This window comes from Patiria miniata, unplaced genomic scaffold, assembly GCF_015706575.1.
Source record: "Patiria miniata isolate m_02_andy unplaced genomic scaffold, ASM1570657v1 HiC_scaffold_10, whole genome shotgun sequence".
In the NCBI taxonomy this organism is placed as follows: Eukaryota; Metazoa; Echinodermata; class Asteroidea; order Valvatida; family Asterinidae; genus Patiria; species Patiria miniata.
This window is the reverse complement of record NW_024037048.1, coordinates 4,635,232-4,652,646: the sequence shown is the minus strand read 5'-3', so window position 1 is coordinate 4,652,646 and position 17,415 is coordinate 4,635,232. Positions and strand designations below refer to the sequence as shown.

Below are 17,415 nucleotides of genomic sequence, written 5' to 3'. Positions count from 1 at the left end.
TTCCCATTGTGTGTCATTTTGATTACCGGTATCCTTTCAAAAGCATTACACTTCGTACCAATCCACACTCAAGGATTATATCGCCAGTCCATAAAGTACATTATCCCCATACCACTCAAGTTAATTACCAATAGCAGGCCTACTTTTGAATATTTGATATATAACGCCTTAGAGGTGGTCACGTCATACGTCACCGAGGTCATACGTTGCCCGGGGTGATGTGTCTATAACAAACCTGACCTAAAGCGCGAGCGATAGCACGGTGCCCACCAATTTTCATCAACTTTCATCCGTTGGCAAAGAAAAATAAAGGTATCCATCACGTTCTGATTGCTGACTATAGTGAGCTACGAAGCACTGTCCCATTTTCCAGTCTCAGATATACTTATTGTCTGAGAAATTTGAACTAGAAGATGTTCATCTATATCTCCTGTGTAAATCGTAAAGTAAAAATGGCGGACGAGACATTGTTTGGACATATCAAGCTATTGGAGACGACCCCGCGTGACGTGACACTTGTACGGCACATTTGGCTAGCTCTTCATCGATGTACACATGTATAACGCTCTACAGGCACTGTAGCGTTTACTCAGTGTCTCTTGAGAAATTGTGAAAAAAAGGTCTAAATTAAATTAACGAAACAAGATCCATGGCCTCCTGCTTATAATCGCAAATATTTGAATACTGCATGCGCCTTTAAAATGTCAATTTTCTTGTTTTCATTTAATAAAAAAAAAAAAACCTCCCGGAACAGCCATTAGTCACGAACAATGTGAGTTATAACGTCGGGAACGATAATAGTCTTGTCGACTCTTGTAAGTGTAGCCCGCAACGGCCAAAATCATACTCGTTCTCCTGGCTGCGAGCGCGGGAATATGATTGATGTCGGTTATAAATCGCCAAACAGATTTTGTACTCCGTTGATGACTGACTTTCTCTAAGTCTGACATACCGGAATATTATTGTTCAGATGGGTTGTACACCCATTATTCCGCCCAGAGTTTGTTCTTATTGGTGTAGTGACAATCTCTCTAAGTGTAGAAGATTTTGTTTCCAAGAGATGTTATGACTTACAGAAGGGGGTAAAAGTTTGGTCTTCATTTATGGGTTCTGTGAAGCTTGAGAAAGCAATACTTGATGCCGTAGATTGGATTTGTCTCCCGGTTGTGGATAAGTGTCCGGTCAGGGCAGGTTGGCAATTTCGAGTGATTTATCCACGTGTTTTGGAGCTACCGCACACGACTTCCTCAATGGCTTTTGTCTTCTTACCAAACTGGTTGACAACGATGGAGATGCCTGCAGACAAGAGAATCATGCCTAGCACAGGGATGACGATGGCTAGGCAACCAAACAAGTAGTAAGCGAGGCTGGTGTTCTCATCACTGTTGCTCGAGGTTTGCAAGTCACCGAACCCGATTGTGGTGATGGTGATGATGATGTAATAGAACCCATCCAGCACGGTCCAACCAGGCTGAGTGATGACCATGACCGCTGAGAAGAAACAGGTGTACAACAGCACCAGGAAAAGAAACAGCCAGGCAGGGGAGCTCGTGTCACTAATGGCATCCATCGGGGCGTCACCGTTCCATGGCTCCGGGGATCCAGTGACCCCGAGCCCCCGGTCATCATCGTCCCCGTCCCGCTCCGTCGTCGTCTGTTCACCACTGGTCCGATTACTCCAGTCCGAGAACTCTTCTCTGTTAAGAGACAGAGTGCGCAAGTGCGTGCGTCTTCTCTGGTCATTTGTCCCCTCCCCTTTCGACCTCGTTCGGGGCGGGGCTGAGCTCTCCATCTTGGGCCCCACCCTCTTCTTCCAAAATGCGCACCTCGTCCAGGTTTGCCTCAGACTGCGATTGACGGACCTGGTGTACCGTGCTAGAGCCCTGCCAGCCGACGCCATTACGATGATATTGAGCGGAATACCTATCAGCGCGTATATGATGCACAGTCCGCGTCCAAGCTGGGTATTGGGGGCCAAGAATCCATAACCTGCCGACAAAATACAAAAAAAGAGCTCACACAACCGTCAATGATTGTGACCATGACATCATTGTGTGATTGTGACCCATGATGAATCATATATCATCTTCATAGTGGATTCTGGCCGAAACGAATACTGAAACATTAGCTTAGGGGCTTCACCAAACAAGCCCCTATTTATCAACGAAGTAACTTGGTCGAGACCAAAAAGGGATAGGTGGTTCAAGTGTAAAGCCATTATTTTTTAGTAATATGAGCATAAGTAATATAATGAGCATGCATCACCCATTGGAACTGCAAGTTAAACACAACTTGAGTGTTTAGCCAACGGGCGCTAGTAATTAGTGGTGGGCGTGCGTTAACTTCTGGTTTGATGGTTCCAATGCTACCACATGCAGTGGGTGTGGTTTAAACTGAAGTGACGAACCGGATAGAAGATTAAGGATACTACTTTAGGGGCTCATTAGTGTGCGGATCTGGGGATTTCCCTGTCAGGTAACATTTAACTTTATATGCATATGACATGTTGCCCCGTACTTTGCTGAATTACAAAACGTTTTCTCGACGACACTCCCGTCGGCCGGAAGTGGCTTACATTGTATACATTATTTTGTATACATTGCACTTGCAAAGTATTGTTTTCGGAGACAGTTCCCACGCTTGACTCCTGCAGCTCGAAAGCAAGGCATATTTGCTGTGATGGCTCCTTGTGGAATAACCCAGCTATCTGACGTTTCTTATATTTTTGGACCTAATATGCCTTTAAGAAGTCAGGGTAAGACTCTTGTGTTTATTGTACATTCGTACTGAAAGTCTTGCTTTCTGCTGTATAAATTGTAGACTTTCAGCATGTGAAAATGTAGGCCCCCTATATGCTTCTGGGAACTTAAATAGTGTTGTTTTTCTGTTTCTTTGTAGGGTTTTTGGTTTTGTTTACTTGATTGTAAGCTTCCCCTCATACTGGATTTCACCGTAATACATCGTCAACTAATTGAGAGCAAATCAAGGAGAAGTGTCCCGACCAATGATTGCCTTGTTCAGTGAGCCTCTCGTCCTCCTTAACTGGTGGGCGGACCCCCCCCCCGACTAGTAGTAATACAGCAGGGCCGACCACTACATAAGCATTTGCAAAACAAATCTAAATTGACCGCTGATACGGACTGCATTCAAGCCAGCCCGACTTAATCTAGAACCCATCGGCTGTAGGTAGGTAAATTTCGCGTCGTATAGGCATTTTCGTTCTCAAGTACGCCATGTGAAAACAAACGTGAACGAACAAGGAGAACCAGGAACGAAAATACCGGATGTGAAAAGTCGTAAGTAAATTAGTTTTTCCCCATCTCCAAATGATTTCTCATTATTTTTCTTCGTGAGAAATAAAAACATTAATGTTTCTTGGGGTGATTACGGTTAAAAACCATTCTGTCAAAAATTATAGCAGGGAAAAGGGTAACCTAGTGTAAAATGCCCATATGCCGGCCGCGCGAGGGGTATGACGCCTCATCTTACTTTCAGGTTCTATTCCATTTATCCAGGGGTTAATAGTCTGGTTCCCTGATCTGACAACTTCCCCCGACGCCCAGACGTCTAAATTGTAGGCCATGCAACCTCAAGGGCTACAAATAAACATGACGGCGCTTTTGCAAAGCTCGGCTTCGTTTCCGGTTGGGCTTTATCATTTATACCTTTGAATGTTCCGTTCAAATTGTTTAAAAATCACTCGCTTCATTATACAGTTACATGTATCGGTTTGATATTTCTGTAAGAAAACATTTACTTATATTGACCTGGAATCATCAAAGTTAGGGACCCAACTAGCACCGTTAGCAGGCGAAGCCGAAATGGAGACCACGCCGAACTTTTGGAAAATCTCGGTAACCGTCGTCGAAATCTCGTACGATCTGAGGGCATACTTAATGCACAAAATCATCATTGAATTTCAAGTTTTTAAATACAAGTAATGATTATATTAGTAGCGGTTGCCGGACCTAAGATTCATCAGAAATAGTCAGGTTATTTTGGTCTGGGAACCACTGTCTAGGGGTTAAGATCGCACAAGGCATGATGGGAACAAACATGGTGAAGAAAGATCGTAACCATGGGGAACGAAGTTGATCCGCGGGGAATAAGGAGTTAGCGCTCTAGTAATTTAATAAAGCTCTGTGGTACATACATGCATGCGTGCGTTTACTGCACAGACCACGCGAAACCCAGACTTGGGTCAAGTCTAAATGGAGATCAATGTGCACATCATGGAGTTATATTTTAGAAGAAATTTGAGTGCCATTTTGTATGGGCTTCCACAAGGGTATAAATTTAAGCCGTAGTTTGGCAACATATTTTGCATTGTTATTACGTCTTTGATAGCGTTTGTTGGTATATTTTTAAAAAAAAAAAAGTGCAAAGAAAGCTCTATACGCTGTCTGTTTTCTGCTGTTTAGTAAAGTCATTTACCTTCATACGCGAAACATATCCTGTGATTGAATTGATATGTCATGTAATTTGAAATTTAACTTTGCGTTCGAGTAGCTAACACGAAGTAAAACTTCCACAGTGTTCTATTGGCCATCATGTGATACTCGTTGGCTGCCCCTGTATCAACCACCACTGCTCCAGCTCGCGAGCCGGTCTGTGGTGGATGCCCGGGTGTAATGACGTAGCCGGACGCAGGGTGACCGTAAGGTCATGGCCAATTTCTGCTAAATGCACTTCAAAAATCTGTCAGATTTACCAAAAATCGGCCAAATTCCCCAGAATTACTCGAAATGCACTATAAACACTTAAAATCACATGCAGATGTTGTAGTATTGCCTTAATTAAGGTTCAAATTACATTATAAATAATTTAAAGTCCATAAAGATGTTATGAAATCGCGTAAATTTCAGGAAACACGCGCTGCGTCACGACAAATTAAGTCCGGTTCCCAGTGAACCATCAGCACCTAGACCAGCCAACCTGTCCCATTATGCAAGGGTTTGTTTGAAAAGATTGAAGCTTAATTTTTAAAACAAAAATGTACCATTTTTTTCAAAGTTGCTATGTTTTTCTATCAAATAACCATTTTTGCAAAATTCTGCCAGAAATCAGCCAACAAATTCCATTCTGTCAAATTTTCTGTCAAACTCGTTTTTTTAACAAAAAACCGAAAATCGGCTAAAACGGTCACCATGGCCGGACGATTTCGTGACAAGCTAGATTATACGGTGGCCCACAACTGTCGCGGCAAAAACAAATTCTCTACGGCAAAAACAAATTCTCCACGGCAAAAACAAATTCTGCGCGGCAAAAGCAAATTCTTCGCGGCAAAAGCAACATTCCCCACGGCAAAACAAAATTCGCCGCGGCGAAACAAAATTCGCCGCGGCAAAAGCAAATTCCCCACGGCAAAAGCAAATTCGGCGCGGTTTGAAAAGCAAATGACTCGGGGCCAGTCTATGATTCAGCACGTGTGCATTATATTTCACATGCAGTTAGATCGCGACTCGACTACGACAACATTTATGACATGATATGAAATGCAGAGGGAAACTATGGTGGCCCTGAAGGGACACCACACATCGAAATTTCTGCGCAGATTTCTGCGATGTCGCACATTTTTTCGAACATTTTTTCAGCGCAGATTTCTGCAATATCGCTCATTTTATTGCACATTATTTCTGCGCAGATTTCGGCGATATTGCACTTTTTTGCGCAGATTTCTGCGCAGATTTCTGCGATATTGCACATTTTATTGCAGAAATCTATATAATGGCGGGAACCTGAATACGAAGTAAGTACAATGGAGAGATTTATGACACAAATATTCCCCGTAGCCGCGTGCAGCTTTTTTTTATGCCGGGGGCAATATGAAGACTCTGCTGTATCGAAGTCGGAACTGTCTTGAAACCGTCTTAAAATACACACCAAAATGCTTCAGTTGCTCCCCGGTCGGAGACGCCAATGAACAGTCCAAATTATCAACGGTGTTCAATATTGGACAGGCATGATGTTTGATAATTCAGAGCATATCTTCCCATTCCAGCAAGTATTGGACTGGTTGAAATGATACAAAAAATTACTTATTCCATTTTACCACTGGAGCACATGACAGCATGTCTGGTGTGTTTATCCAGGCAATAATCTTTGACCCTAATTTTCTCAGAATGCCCAGAATACAGCGCAGCGGTAGATTAGCCTCATGTCGTGGCTCTAGTGTAAACCCCGTGTATACACAAGAAAGCTACTCGAACATACCAAATGGTTTAGATTTCCGGCGAAAATCGTGGCACCATTGTACTTTGAAGCATGCCTTATGTTAATGGTCACAATGATTGCGGGTTCGATTCCCAAAAGTTTTACATTTTTCTGTTTCCATCCTAAAGGTGATATTTCTTTCATAATGATCGAAGAAAGAAATTTCGCCTTTTTTTCTGATTCATGCCCTGGAAGATTTGTTTAAAGGGAAGTTAAAAGTCCGAAAACCATTCTGTTTCCAACTGACGCATACGCATCATGGTCATCGACTATTAGTCTTGGTTGCAGAAAAAGTCGAAAGAGGTAAAAAAAAAAAAAAAAAAAAAAAACGCCCTCTCGTTCGCGCACGGACCCATTGTCTATGTCCTTGAAATTCACAAAATACGCATGTGTGGGAACATCTGGACGCCATTTTGGGATATGGAAATACTGATATAAGTTTAGGCCTATACGGTTCTTTCTGCAGCTAGTGTTATGAAGTAATATAGGCCTAAGTCAACATATGTCCCTGGCACTAGTTTCGTGGGATCCGGTCACAAATACAGTTTTCACCATTGTTCATTATCCGATACAACTTGATTCAGAAGAGCACGTGGTATGGTAGAAGTTCGCGTCTGTATGTGGCGCGATGGCCAGCGCTTTGATTACAACAAACCACGTCGTGCGTGGAATCAAATTGCCCCGACACACCAATATGATTTATATTGTCATTTCAGATAATTCCCAGAGGTTCTTCTTCTAGAAGTGATCGTTGGAACACAGAAAAGATGTGTAGTAATCACAACCATCGAGAAATCGCCTCAGTGCTCCTGACAAGCAATGATCATAAATAACGCATCACTGGAAATTAACAAAAAGAATCTGCTGTCTGGCACATAGGCGTTGTACGGTCATACCAAAGGGTTGGCTTATTGTCAAGCAACAAGAATTCTTCTGATACTTTCTTCAAATGAAAAGAAAACACCGCAGAGTGATTGGAATTGGAAGACAGAGACTGTTTCTAAGAAAATAATCCATCATGTCACCGAGGTTTAAACGATAAGACGCATATCAATTGTTTGGTGAAAGTATGATCTTAAGTCGTTAACTGTTTTAAAGAACAAATTCCAATTTTGTATGAGTGATACTCCATTGTAACGTATTCACAATGTACAATACATGCCTCAATTTATAGGTCATATTGCCCTCGTCTGATTATTTTCATGGCATTATGGCTAGAAATTATTTTGTTAATGCTTGATCGATGACAACGAAACGTTCCATCAATGTCCGTGTACCATCAAAACAAAAATAAACATATAGCCTACCAAGAAAGATCTTAGATAATAGGCCCAATCATTTATGCTCACGTCGTCTCTAATTGATCATTAAATACGACGAAAGGGTCATGTGTTTGCCCTGTTAAACGTCTGTAATGATGGGCTCTCTGATCCCTTCATTTGTTAATTGATGGGATAATAACAATCTGATCAAGTGGCAACCGCCTAACAATGAACGGCGAAGGTTGTGTGTGTGTGTGTGTGTGTTTTTCCCCCTTTCTTTTTTGGTTCCTCGTAAATTTCGCTGTTTGTTCCGCAGCGCCAGCGCACGGACCCCGCGTGATTTATCATTAACGAATTCAGCGATGGCGGATCGTCGTATCGTCGCACGATCTTCGCCGTAGCGTATAGGACAATGTAAAGAAGTGGCCGTCACTTCGACGCCACTTACTTACGTAATTAGGTATGGCTACTTACTTGGTTTTTTCTTACCCTTAGACCCCCAGTTACATGCGTTCAGACACTACTCCCACAAAGGCTAATGTCAGTCGTCGGGTAAGGTTGTTAACACAAAGTGTAGCCTAGTCTCTGTGGCAAGAAAGAGACCATGCAGCATATACTGAACGGCTGTAAATGCATGCTTGTTAAGGGCCGCTATACTTGGCGTCACAATTGGGTACTCCGCCTCATATTTGATGCTCTGCACCTAGCTAGTGCAGAGGCATGGGAAATAAACTGGTGCCAAAAGACTGCTGGAACCACTATTCCACCAAGTGTTCCTGCCACTCAACAAAGACCAGACCTTCTTGTTAACCTTATCAAGAAAGTCATAGTAATGGAGCTCACAATCCTTTATGAACAAACTAGTAACAAAGCCCACACTAGAACAATGGACAATTATACTCTTGCCGTGTTGAGGACTTACATGATGAAGGTTACACTACTAATCCGGTTTGCTTAGAAGTTGGAAGTATAGGGATTCCGTAACACAGGATAACCTAACAAGGCTACACACTGAAAAATTGCCTGGGTTAATTTTACCAAAGAAAGGGTGAAAACTGGAACTACCCAAACTTGGGTTGTTCTATAACCAATTGTTTGGATTATAATTTATGTTAAATTCAACCAAAAGTTGTAGTCATACAAGACCAAATTAAATTTGGTCTTGAATGACCACAAGTTTTGGACTTGTGACTTTCAACAAAATGGAAAATCCTTATTTCAATTGACAATCACGACCAAGTGAGTAAAAAGTATCATTTCATGCAAGACTTTCATGCAAGACGGCTGGCCAGAGCTTATTTTGTTATTGCACTTGTTTATTCTAAATACGACCCGGATTGGATCATTGACTAAAATGTTGTTCTTTTCTCTCTCTTTTACCTCTCACCCCCATTTTTATCATTTCCCCCCCTCTTTTTTACTGCTCACATACTCAAGTTATTTCTTTTACTTGCCATGTTTTTAGCAACCCCCTTTAACCTGTCACGCTGGCGTGAAGTGTCCCCCTTTTCTTTATGTAATTTTCCTATTTGTATGTGTGTTTTGTTCTTACATGTATGTGTGTTTGATCCTGCGGAGTTACGGGAGGGGCTATTGCCTCGTCCGTTCTCTTGTCTGGAGTTATTTTTGTGGCATTTCAGTAGAATTAGCTAATTTTAATGTTTAATATTTGTAAATACTGAAATGAATAAATAAAATAATGCTGAGCTAACTGCGTACTTGTTACGATATAGCTTACCAGTCCTCTCTGTCCATATTCAGTGCAAAAATGAAAGCAAGTAATCGTACAATATGGAGACCCGGGAACACTGTTGCCGGGGTTTTTTTTTCAAGAATTTTCACTTAGTTTGCAAGGAAAGGGCTGCGTTTTAAGGCACTTTGAAACACCTTTTTGGCCTGTTTTCCTGTTACATTGCCTTGATTTTCAGTGCTGTAGTCGTCACTTGGAAGCTCAAGACCAAGACCAAGACCAAGACCTCGAGACCTCACGTTTAAATTACATACAAGTAAAGTAAAAGTAACGAATATATACATGCATAATAATATACATGTGTATGTGTACACAGGCTGTGTTTTGGTATTAAAGGAAGAGTGTACCCACAATATAAGTATCACTCTATACGTCTAATATATATTCAGATACCGTGGATTGATTTTTTAAGTAACCATGAGTGATGTAGTTATAAAGTCTTCAAGCCTTAGGCCATTTTCAAACCTTAAGCCTTAGACTTTTTTTAGAGGCCGGTGCTGGGTCACTACGCGTATGGAACAGCTGGCTCGGGCCTCGTACGGCTTTGCTGTCAGCCAGTCATGCACTTGTGGGGGCGTCCATGGATGGTGCGCATTATAGGCCTATACACGTGCCTACTGCTTGTGTTAGCGCCTACCACCTATAGGTGCCGGTATGCCAAATGAAAAGAAAGCCGAAGCAACGGTCTTGAACCTGATTCGTGATAAGTTGGGCCTAGTAATATACAATATCAAATTCGACCTCCTGTCAATGGTGAATTTCAGTTTCACTGCTAAGGCAAAATTAAGGAACTTTAGAGAAAATTCCAAGGAATTGGGTGAGATCTAAAGAAATAAATTTGTTTTTTCTAATGAAACTCACTTTTGGAATGTGGAAGCACTGTCTATCCCTAGCATGCGACTTGCGAGATGTCGTTCCCCTCCCCCCCCCCGACCTTATTGACATAGGGGCACAGCAGGTCTGCTCCAAGCCACGATTGGAGCTGATGCGTCCCACGTAGCCCACAATGTCTTTATTAAACATGAAATAGGACACCAGTCTCGCAAATCAGCAATCGCAATTTTTCAACCATTATTTTGGAAGTGTTATATTTTCCCCCTCTCATTTTCACCAGCGTTCTATACGGTGCTCGTAAGCCCCGTTTAAAAAAAGCACATGCTATTTTTTTACGTGTCAACAATCAGGAACAAACAGTCTCAAGCAGAACTGCTGAAATTACACGCTTTTGTTTAATATTTCGATGGAAAAAGTATCGAACCGTTTGGCAATAAGCAATGTGTACGTTCAACGCGATGTTCTTGAAGGGTATTCGGTCAGGTGCAATTTCGCTCTGCGCGATGTTTGCCTAATGGAAACAAGCACGGTGAAAAATGAAGGGCAAATATGTTATGGTCGTATACCTACACATAACTCATAACTTGAAATAGTCCGAGACAGTTTGTCTGTTAACGAACTCTTGTCAATTTTTGTAATGTCAATTCTCCTTTGGAAATTTCATTTACAAATTGCACCGAGGCGTGGAAGTGGTGCTTCGGCTCGTGGACATGATTACATTATATAGTCTAGACATGAAACCTGACATACAAATCCTTTGTGAATTAGGAGCATTAGTGATGCGCTGGACAATTAAGGCATGCAGTAGACCTATACTGTCGTGAAGAAATGTCTGAGTATCAGAGTGTCTAACGTGTATGTGTTCGTGACTTTGACAATATCCGCAGTTTTAAGTGTAAAACACATCGGCTGTAATCTCCAATGTTACAGCCTTTAAATAAAGATGTACTGTCTGTGGTATCTTCTAGTTTTACCCTAAAATGCATTTCTTTTTTAACTTGCTATTTTTTTCTAACAAAGTAAAAGTTAGGCCTACCCACTTTTGAATGAGACATTGAACGAAAAAAATCGGCCTACGTTTTAGTTATTGGGTATATTACGTCATGAATTTCGAAATATTTGAGGCTCGATACATTTAGTTCACGCAGGGTAGACTGGTTCCGGCCTGCCGAAAAGGCAGGGATCGGTTACCAGTCTACTGGCAGGCCAGATTTGTTTGTGCACAAAAGGAAGCCAAAAGCCTTTTTGAAGTAGGTTGCTTACGCTTGAAAAGGGGAAAGGTAGTTTTCACTCTTTAAATAAGTTCATTTGGATTGTTGGTCAAACATGAATTAGGAGGTTCGTTTTTTTTCAATCCAAAAATAGTAAGTGAAGGCCTAGATGTTACTCATTCCTACGCTAGGAGCTTCGTCAGACTGGCAACCGTGTTCAATGCTCAACTGCCTTCTATACCCTTTCTTGGTCGTCATAGAGGGCGTTGTGGGCGTGGTTTGGACTAGTTGATCATAGATGTTATGGAGCTTGTATGCCCTAGAAACGCCGCGTTCCGAAAGTCATTGTACGTCACGAGGGGATGACAACCATCCCTTTCGTGCAATCAGTGCTATCTTTAGTACTTTTAGTTGTTGTTGTTTTGGTTTTCTTGTCAAGAATTTTTTCTTTTACTTTATATTTATCCATGGGGAATATCCACATTAGGCAAGTGAATCGCGAATGTGTTGCTTCTCTTGTAGTCTGTCGCTTTCCTCTGTAACCAACGAATCACATCTATCCCAGAGGGTTCTAATAACCCGCAGTTTTTGGTGAAGGGGTTGATGTAATGTGAACTGGAGGTTCACTGGAGGGGCATACAAGCTCCATAACATCTATGACAAAGTTGGCCAAACCACGCCCTTTATGACGACCAAGCAAGGGTATAAAAGGCAGTTGAGCATTGGACATGGTTGCCAGTCTGACGAAGCTCCTAGCTCAGGAGTGAAACGTAATTAATGATACGTGAGTAATATCTACACATATTCTTTTTATGGATTGGAAAAAAACAAACCTCCTAATTCAGGTAGTTTTTACGCCAAAATGAAACATGCAAAATGATAAATCGTGAGAAAAAAAAATCGTTGAAGAGAACGGACATTATACCTTTAATATGTTGCTTTTGTCAAAGGAAAAACATATCCTTCAAATTGTGGATTCGTTGAGGTCTTCAAATTCTCTAGCTTCCGCACCCAAACAACATTTTAGCCTAACTATAGTCAGTTGGCTAATGGTAAAAAGATCAGCTCCGCTCCGCTCCTGTATGCAATTTCGGGTGCATTTTTTGAAAATTTCAGGGATTATTAATAAAACACTTTCAAACCCAAATCCACTTGATGCCATTTTTTCCTTATATATACCACAGAAGAGTGTGCTTTCCGGGTTTTGTTTTTGAGCCGAATACCAATTTTTCACTGACCTTTTTTGAGGGCGGGGCGTCCATTTGGAAAACTTGGCGAAATACACCCAAAAGGAGAGCCATTTATCAAGACTTTGTTTGCAGCAGATGGTAAATTTGAATTTGGAATTACCTGTTTTTGAACAACTTTTCTCTTTAATAGGGGGCAGGGACACATTTCATAATTTGGGGTTCGAAAAAAAGTTAAATTACAAGATACTACAACATAATCCAAACTCATGTCAATTGTGTGTTCTGAATTTGGCCTTGGCGGTCTAAAGTTTATAAGCAGTAAATTATACGGCAAAATTTCAAATCGTGTTTCACTTTTATGAAGAGGAAGTAGGCCTACATTTTTGTAAAAATAAAAATGGGGAAATCATAAAAAAAGTAATATTTTGTCCTTAAAATCAATTTTGTTACACTAAAATTGGAAAACAGAGCTGGAACGTCTATTCTATTCTGGAACGTCAATTATATAAGGGAAGAGGCCAAAAGCAGAAAATGGTTACACTTGATGTTCCAATTTCAATTTAGTTGTAAAATTTACATAGAGCAATTTGAGATACATTTACAGATGTATAGTATATTTACTTTTATTTTGACGATTTCAGACAAACGAAGCGACATAAATTTGGCCTTTTATGTGAAATCATCCTCTTCCTATATCACTTTTGGAAATTTTAGTTTTCTGCCTAAAGACAATGACAAGCTAAAAATTTGGGTTACATTGTTGTTTTTTGTTCATACGCAATATATGCCCCCTTTTTATGAAAAAATTGTGTCACGCCCCAACTGGGAACAAAATCTTTATGATCTGACATTGTAAACACTCTCTCCGGTCTCCACCCCTGTTTGCTATTGTATACTGAATGGGGGAAAAACCACACCAAGTTTGCTTGTTACAGCTTTATTTCTATGAACACCATTTGCCCCCCCCCCCCACTTTATAAAATGCGGCCTGGCCCCATCCCCAAAAGGGCCCAAATTCTTGATTGTTTTTATTCTCTTGACTCAGCACTTGGGTGAGCTGTCCAAATGCGAAAAAGAAACGTGAAATTATCGGAATCATTTTTTTCGCGCAAAGCTCCCCACTTTATAATGTCATGGCCCCGCCCATAAAAGGGTCAGAAATGATGTATCAAGTGGTTTTGAACCTGTTGAGGTATCCATAAGTGATCCTGAGAGTTTCAAAGAGTGTACCCCAAAATGTACATGGGCCCCACAAGCCCACTGACTAATAACACTGTACCCTTGGAAAAGGACAGAAGAAGACACTTGAGAAAGAGGTGATTAGCTTTATACTGACATAACAACGTTGTGGCGCAGACTTTAAACGATTGGGTTAAATCATGCAGAGGGGTGGGCGTGTTGAGAGGGGGATGTAAGACATTACCAAATAGGAAAGAACGTCTTTTTAATACGGTATGTTAAATCGAGGCAGTGGGAGGGGCCTAACGAAATGGGAGCGTGTACAAAGGTAAAAACGACAACGCCATGGCAGGAATGAGTGAGGAGGGCATGAAACCTGGACAAATCACTTAAAATGAATGTGCTGAGTGTGCTTCCGTGACGGATTGTATTCTCGTAGCACAGAGTGATGGCTAAATTAAAAGAAACAAGGTCCGAAATCCTCCTTGCGCACGCGCACATTAACGAATACAAATCGTTTGCGGGGAGACACAATTAGTACGTCACGAAAAATGTCCCCAGCTAAATCCATCTTGTCGAAGACATGTGGATCATCCAAATGACAGAGTAAATGTTATATTACTCGCACTTATCAAGCATTTCACAACCCACGATAGAAAAAAATCGTCAATCTTGTCCACTCGGTGAAAATGCAATAATGGTTCGGCTGCCCTGTAACATTTGAATAATTGATTAAGCACACTTGGTTTGAGGACAACTAAATATTGAAAGATTGATCGGCGTCGGAAAAAAACAACGATGTATACGCTGAAGAGACGCACGTGTTTCTGTCATTTTATCCCATGTAAATGAAAAGCTTACAGAAAATGACCTGCGTGTTATACAGCACTACAAACCACAGATCAATAGCGTTTATGTGCACTTTTTGGTGAAATTAGAATAAGTTTAATTGGATCGAATCAGCTGTGCGCCATCCGTTGTTTAATTCATGGAATGGATTCAAACAAATTCTCACTGGAGTATTCTTCAAAAATTTGTCCTGTTCGTCTTTTTAACAAATCTAATTATTATTTTTAATATTTTTTTTTTTAGAATACAACTGTTTCCAATTTCCATTTTGTTTGAATGTTATTGTACAAAAGGGGCTGTGTAACATCAATATTACATTAGTTCTGTTCAATAATTGGCCGATAACAGCCATACGATTGTGTTCAGGAAGCTAATTCGCTTCCAACTAATTAGAGACGGTCCATTCGGTCCATGTGGTAACAATGTCTAATTTGGCGTCAAAAGAGAGCATGAAACCGGCACTAATTTGTCCCGGTTCCGATCCACCGAGAACCAAGGAGCAAAAATCAGTAGCGCCATGGGCTTCCCAGCTGAGTTTAGTGCACATGATACATTCATCACTCTCTGAGTCAAAAGATAGCTCATCTTTCAAAGAAATCTATAGTACATTAGTCATTGAGAAAACATGAATTAATTCTATTATAAGATGGAATTTTACGTCGGGGTGATATAAATCAAATTAGGTTTTTGCCCTTCACCGACACCGATTTTTTTCCAACTTTCACTCGGGAGGTAACACACTGAGTATACAGTGTTTAAACGTCGGTGAAGGGCAAAAACCTAATTTGATTTATATCACCCCGACGCAAATTTCCTTCTTATAATCTTATAATAGTTATGCGGTACCCGCTGCTATGTACATCAGATTCGAACCAGCCAACCGATCCCGTTAGCTCGGTGGTCGGGTGGTAAGACATCTGCACTAGAAAACAGGAGGGGTGGGTTCGAGTCCCATCCGAGTGATTTTTTCCAACTTTCACTCGGGAGGTAACACACTGAGTATACAGTGTTTAAACGTCGGTGAAGGGCAAAACCTAATTTGATTAATTAATTCATTACCATTCATGTCAATATCCAACACATGACGCCTATCACAATATGCGTATTATAAAAATGATAACTTGTATTATAATAATGTAATGTACATGCGCATAAAGAGTGGCATTAAGTGTATAGCATAAGGGAATAATGGCGCTTTTTTACGCGTATGGCCCACAAATAGATTGACTGAACAACGCTGAAATATATGACCAAAAGGATGGTTTAAAGTTGAGCAAGTCCCATGGTCCATAGTTCGTTCTCGATGAATTAAACAACACGCAACACTTGACAACCACATTTTCATGGTGACATAACTATGGGCACAATGCATGGCTATGTCCATTGCATGTAATTCATTAAGCATTAGAAGCACATTCGGGCTCGATCCACATCAGGCACCGCATCGCGTAGAGTAATACCATTTTCCAGTAATGTTCATCCCTTGCCAGTCGTGTTATAGTAGTTACAGTTTAAGTTTCAGTGAGCAACTGCCACATTTTTTCCCCATTGGGATACACAATAATTTTCAGCATATGGACGTTTATAGACAAGTTCGTTATTTTTCATCACATTTCAAAGCAGTGTTGGAATGTCTTCTGACCCCATAGGACTGTTTATAACTCATCGCTGTGCCATCAAATTAATGTATTTGTCTTTGGCAAAGCCAGATAAATCGAAAGCTGAAACAATGACAAGTGGAGGAGAGATGACGGATAATCGATTGTATAGTGCAGCTCTGTTTTTGTAAGCTCAAAAGCGTCCTTGTTTGAGCAGCTTGTCTTTCTGCAAGCCGTAGTGACGCTTGCTGTTTACCGCTACGCGAAGTCCGCTGAGGCCATTCCGAATTGAAAATCACCGGCGAAATCTAGGCCAAATCAAGGGACAGTTTTATGCAGACTAGCGTCGGGGTGAGATATTAAAAACACATCTGCTTTGTGTTGATCTGCTAAATGGTCTCTGATAATATTTTCAAGTATAAAAAATAATCTGTTTCCATTTATCCATGCATTTCTTGAAATGAAACTTTAGGAAATGGTTTGAATTTGAGCAAACAAGTTCCAAAAAAGAAGGGGAAAAAACATTTTGGGTCATCTATGTGCAATTTGTAAATGACTCTTGCGCATAAAAAAAAACGAAGTTAATCATTTGAGAAATAAGAGCATCGGGGTTACGACTTGGATTTTGGTCATCCCCATCCCCCACTCGCAGGCAAAGATTTAGGCCACTGCCTCTGAAAAAAAACGTAGAAAGCGTTTTAACCTAGGCCTATACATGTACAACATTAACCATGGCGCATATCCATGTCTTGATTAACCGCATTTTCTTTTAAACTCAAGACCAATCCCCGAGTCCCCCTAACATTATATCTTTTGAAGAAACCCCTTACCATTTCAGAAACTCTTTCATTTTCAAGGCAAATGAAGGGAAAGGAGTGAGAATCTTACCGATTGTCGAGACCACTGTCATGCAGAATAGCGCGGAGTTCATGAAGTCCCACGGGTAATGTTCACTGTCTCGTCTGACATCGTCTTTAGATTGATGGCCAACTCCGTCAGTATCTTGTTCTGTTTGGTATCATTCATAGTTTCGTTCATGTTGTCCAGTAGTTCTGTGAAGAGCCGTACGATGGTACTGTTGGTGGTCTTCGTCAGATTGGCCTGTATTTCCCGTTGCCGCTCGGCTTCAGGATACTCCACGGCCTGGAAGATAGCCGCACCCACCAAGAGGTAACCAGTCCAGAGGAGGACGGGAAGAGAGCCCCGCAGCCAACGCACCAGGCGTGGGCTACAGCAGCTACCGGCCACCGTGTCCTCGCAGACAGCGGCGTGGCTGGACATGGTATCACCGGACCGGCTAGACACAGTACGACGGATGCCTCGGAGCAT

The 17,415-nt window shown here is 41.3% G+C and overlaps 1 protein-coding gene across 1 annotated transcript; it reads right to left on the bottom strand.

Annotated features, from left to right (window-relative positions):
- Positions 1-729: 729 nt before the first annotated feature.
- On the bottom strand, positions 730-17,415 carry LOC119740306 (potassium channel subfamily K member 18-like). Its single transcript, XM_038215575.1, has 2 exons — positions 17,028-17,415; positions 730-1,989 (listed from the first exon to the last, which is right to left on the bottom strand). Exons 1-2 carry the CDS (start codon positions 17,413-17,415, stop codon positions 1,211-1,213), a joined length of 1,167 nt encoding a protein of 388 aa, XP_038071503.1. The 3' UTR covers positions 730-1,210.

What these genes read in the sequence shown, in the direction of transcription:
- LOC119740306 (XM_038215575.1), bottom strand. Translation starts at nt 17,415, where the DNA reads ATGCTCCGAGGCATCCGTCGTACTGTGTCTAGCCGGTCCGGTGATACC. An exon ending in CGAGACAGTGAACATTACCC is followed by an intron (nt 1,990 to 17,027) that starts GTGGGACTTCAT and finishes TTTTGTCGGCAG; the next exon opens with GTTATGGATTCTTGGCCCCC.